The sequence below is a fragment of the Papilio xuthus genome, unplaced genomic scaffold (assembly GCF_000836235.2).
Source record: "Papilio xuthus unplaced genomic scaffold, Pxut_1.1 DF824655.1, whole genome shotgun sequence".
In the NCBI taxonomy this organism is placed as follows: Eukaryota; Metazoa; Arthropoda; class Insecta; order Lepidoptera; family Papilionidae; genus Papilio; species Papilio xuthus.
The window spans coordinates 941,874-945,896 of record NW_013533994.1 but is presented as its reverse complement, the minus strand read 5'-3'; the positions used below and the strand labels follow the sequence as shown (position 1 = coordinate 945,896).

The 4,023-nt window shown below is 31.6% G+C and overlaps 1 protein-coding gene across 1 annotated transcript; it reads left to right on the top strand.

Moving 5' to 3' along the window:
- Positions 1–810: 810 nt before the first annotated feature.
- Positions 811–3,294, top strand: Dus2 (Dihydrouridine synthase 2). Its single transcript, XM_013325568.1, has 6 exons — positions 811–1,044; positions 1,298–1,436; positions 1,645–1,977; positions 2,309–2,596; positions 2,759–2,918; positions 3,007–3,294. Exons 1-6 carry the CDS (start codon positions 891–893, stop codon positions 3,283–3,285), a joined length of 1,353 nt encoding a protein of 450 aa, XP_013181022.1. The 5' UTR covers positions 811–890; the 3' UTR covers positions 3,286–3,294.
- Positions 3,295–4,023: the final 729 nt, after the last annotated feature.

The window sequence follows — 4,023 nt, the reverse complement described above, 5'->3', positions numbered from 1 at the left end:
GACTCGCAGTTTGTTCCATGTCGTGCTGAGCTTGATGATTTTTCAATTCATGTAAGAATGACTATCAATGGAATTCTAATCTTGATTAATATATGTCCTTTACTCATTTGTCCCTATCGAACGGCTCAGCCTATCCTATACTTGGGGTTATTATTGTTAAAATATTACATACTTCTTCTAAATCCATGTACGGACCAACTCCTTCTGGAAACATTTCGTCGGCTGCTATTGTAGGCTTCATGTTTCTGGGTTAATTTAATGATAAAATCTATGCCTATAGAACGGTATAAATATTCGGTTAGTAAAACTGTTGATAAATAAGTAATTAAATTATATTATTAATAAAAAAAGATACAAGTTCGACCAAGTTTAACTGTCACTGTCATTCATGCACTATGTTGTCAAATGCCGTTCTGTAAAAAATACAAAGTTGGTTCAAGGAACGTTCAAGTTAATGCAACTTGTTGACAAACATTCACACGGCCAATGTGTTTTTAACTTAACCCCAAAATCCGATGGATCTTAATTTTCTCCTTACATTTTAGTGATAAATCTCTTTACAACATAAAGAATTAGCGAATGCTTATAAAACATTTTTACGAACATTGTCCACCAATATACGCTTTGATTGCTATAATGTGTATTATATTGGCAATGCTGAGGTGTCATTGTCATTTTACCAAATTTGATTGAAAAAGACAAGGCTGTATGGCTTAGTTCCTTTGCCTGCTCTTTCGAGTGAATAATAAAAACAACAACAACCAAATTTGATTGACAAGTGACACTAAAATTTGACTTTGACAGCATGAATGACGGGGATGTCAGGAACAAATTGATAAGATTTCCATGAGAGTACAATTTTCAAAAAACAATTTAATTCCTTACCTAAAATGTTAACATATGACAATAAAATTATTCTTGCACCAATGGTACGCATTGGAACTCTTCCTATGAGACTTTTAGCGCTGCGATATGGTGCAGATATAGTGTATACAGAGGAGTTAATAGACTGGAAGTTTTTGCGATCAAAGCGAAGATATAATGGTAAAATCCCGTTTCATATATATAAATAGATAATCTCCAATGATTATCAAAACTTTAAAAAAGCAGTGTTATACATATATTTCAGGGGTATGCTAATAATCTAGCCATGGTGGCTTTTAGGTTATGAGTTATGATGTCTTTCATGTTGTCAACACTAAATGGAGTTTAAAAATATTTGATTATTATGTGATAGCGAATAGTATTAAGTTCATAATGCGTTATGAAGTTTTAAGAATTTGATGATAAATTGCAGATATATTGAAGACTGTAGACTACATAGATCAATCAGATGGCACTGTAGTGTTCCGCACATGTGATGAAGAGAAAGACAAGGTTGTACTGCAACTTGGCACTTGTGATGCTGAAAGAGCCCTGAAAGTTGCCAAAATGGTGTAAGTTTTATTCAACCTTGAGAACTTATAAGTGACCCACTATTAAAAGAAAAAATTTATGTCATAACAATAAGATGGTGAAATAATATTATATTTCTGCATATCTCAGACAATAACAAAATTATTTGTAACTATTTTTAAACTGTTTCTTCTAGTTCTGTATTAATCTATTGAATTAAAAGTTATTTAAATTATTTATTTCTTGCAGAGAAAATGATGTTGCTGCTATTGACATCAATATGGGATGCCCAAAAGAATTTTCTATAAAAGGTGGAATGGGTGTTGCTCTTTTAGAGCAAACCGATAAAGCATATGGAATATTGAAAACATTGGTAACTAATCTTTCTATACCAGTTACTTGTAAAATAAGAATATTTCAAACACCTGAAGAAACTTATAGTGTGGTAGAAAAACTCGTTAGTTCCGGAATTAAGGCAATTGCGATTCATGGTAGGACACGGACAGAGCGTCCACAACATGCAGTCCATACTGATGTTATTCGGTTTATAGCTGAGAGAATATCAATACCTGTCATTGCAAAGTAAGTAAACAGAGGATTTGTGGAGGATTTACGTAGCACTGTATGTATAAAATCATATACAGTATAAAATGTTTCATTTAATATTGCTTACAAATACATATTGGTTAAGACATTTAAAACAGTAGATCCATTTAACAGTCTTATAAAAATAATATGACTAATATGTGAAAGTTATTGCATTATCTTATGGGTATTCTTTAACATTTTATTTTCTTAATCATTTAGTTATCATCGACATCTTTCATCGAGCATCATTAATGCAATGTAATTTATTAGTTAGTAAATGGTTTAATATATTGTTAAATGTACTACATAAATGATTAATTTTCAGTGGAGGTTCTAAAGAAATAGAAAAGTACACAGACATTTTTAAATTTAAGGAAATGACAGGTTGTTCAAGTGTTATGCTTGCACGGGCGGCTGAATGGAACTGCTCCATATTTAGAAAAGAAGGTCTTTTACCCATGGACACTGTTATTAAAGAATATCTTAAACTTGCAGTTGAATATGATAATTCCCCTTCAAATACAAAGTATTGTGTGCAAAATATATTGAGAGATTTGCAAGAGACACCTAGAGGTCGAAAGTTTTTAGAATGCCAAACAATGGACCAAATATGGTATGTTTTCTGCATGTAGTAATAATTTTTAAAAATTTAACTATTTATTATCCTTCTATTATTGAAAGTTATAAAACATAAATTCGACTACTAACAAATAGAAATAACAATGAAATCACATTTTTTATGACATTCACAAAGTATAGTTTTTTTTATATTCAGTGCCATTTGGGATTTAGAAGATTATTGTCAGGAAAAACAATCAAACTATCACAAGTTGGGAATACAAGGCAGATGGCAGGTCACCCCAAGTGAATTAGAGCCACCATACAAAAAGCAGAAGTCAGATGAAGTATGTTTAGATGATGTAACTCAAATGAAGGTAAAATGTTTATTAATTTTAATCTGTAAAAACAGATTATACTACATTAAGTCACTGCTTGGAGCCATTGTATTTTTTTTTATTTCAGGTATGCTTTATTCGCGCAAACTTTAATGATCTCAACCTGCCTAAATCACAGTTACATACATGGGCTGGTAAAAAATCCTACAAACTACCTATATACGAGACTCAACAAATTGAAAAATTGTTTCGCACAATAATAACATTTAATGGTAAAAAGTACACATCCACATTTTGGGAGAAAAATAAGAAGTTTGCAGAACAAGGAGCAGCACTAGTTTGTTTATACCACATAGGGGTACTTACTGAGGAAGATTTGATCAAGTTTGGTAGTATAATAAAATAAAAGTATTGACATATTTTTTTTTTCACACATTTCCTTCCAACAAATTCTTGATGATTACATTATGTTTCCGTTCGGATTTTGGCCAGATTATCCGCAAGATTCACGTGTAGCTCATCTAATTTTGAAATCATATCTTTGTGTTTTAATACATCAGCTTTTAATGATTTAAAATAACTATAACATGAGTACAAGTCTTGCAAAGATTTGTCGGCTTCTGTGAACTTCAACGGTTGTTCTTGTTTAATAACATTCGGATCTGATAAATCCTCTAATATACATTGTGGAGCAGGCAAATTGGGAATTGTCAATTTGGTATTCTCCATTGTTAGAATTCACTTGTAACTATGACTTTAAAGAAAACCAGACAGCTGAGCTGACATATGATAGATGACTGACACTGACAACAAGGCAGTGCTGCCAATATAAAATTTTACCATCTTCATGTCATAAAACAATCACTTTTTTATTTTTAAGGTACCGAGTACGTCATTGTTAATCAATGACTACATAATTTTATTTATTTTTCACTCCGATGCTATAAACCCACTAGGGTTTAGTTAGATTTAATGCCAGTTTTTTTGATATTGGTAGCCCTACACATTTAAAGTGTTACCAGTTAGCAAAAATTTCCTAACTTCTTCCAAAAGTCGTTCATGTTGCAACTCCAACCAATTATTTCGAAACTTATGACCTGAGTTCTCGTTGTAATTCCTTACTATTTAAATATGGGACCTCAAA

Excerpts from the sequence above, each read along its gene's own strand:
- Dus2 (XM_013325568.1), top strand. The coding sequence starts at position 891 with ATGTTAACATATGACAATAAAATTATTCTTGCACCAATGGTACGCATT. Across the intron at positions 1,045-1,297 it reads ATCAAAGCGAAGATATAATG|ATATATTGAAGACTGTAGAC; the intron begins GTAAAATCCCGT and ends GATAAATTGCAG. Across the intron at positions 1,978-2,308 it reads TCAATACCTGTCATTGCAAA|TGGAGGTTCTAAAGAAATAG; the intron begins GTAAGTAAACAG and ends ATTAATTTTCAG.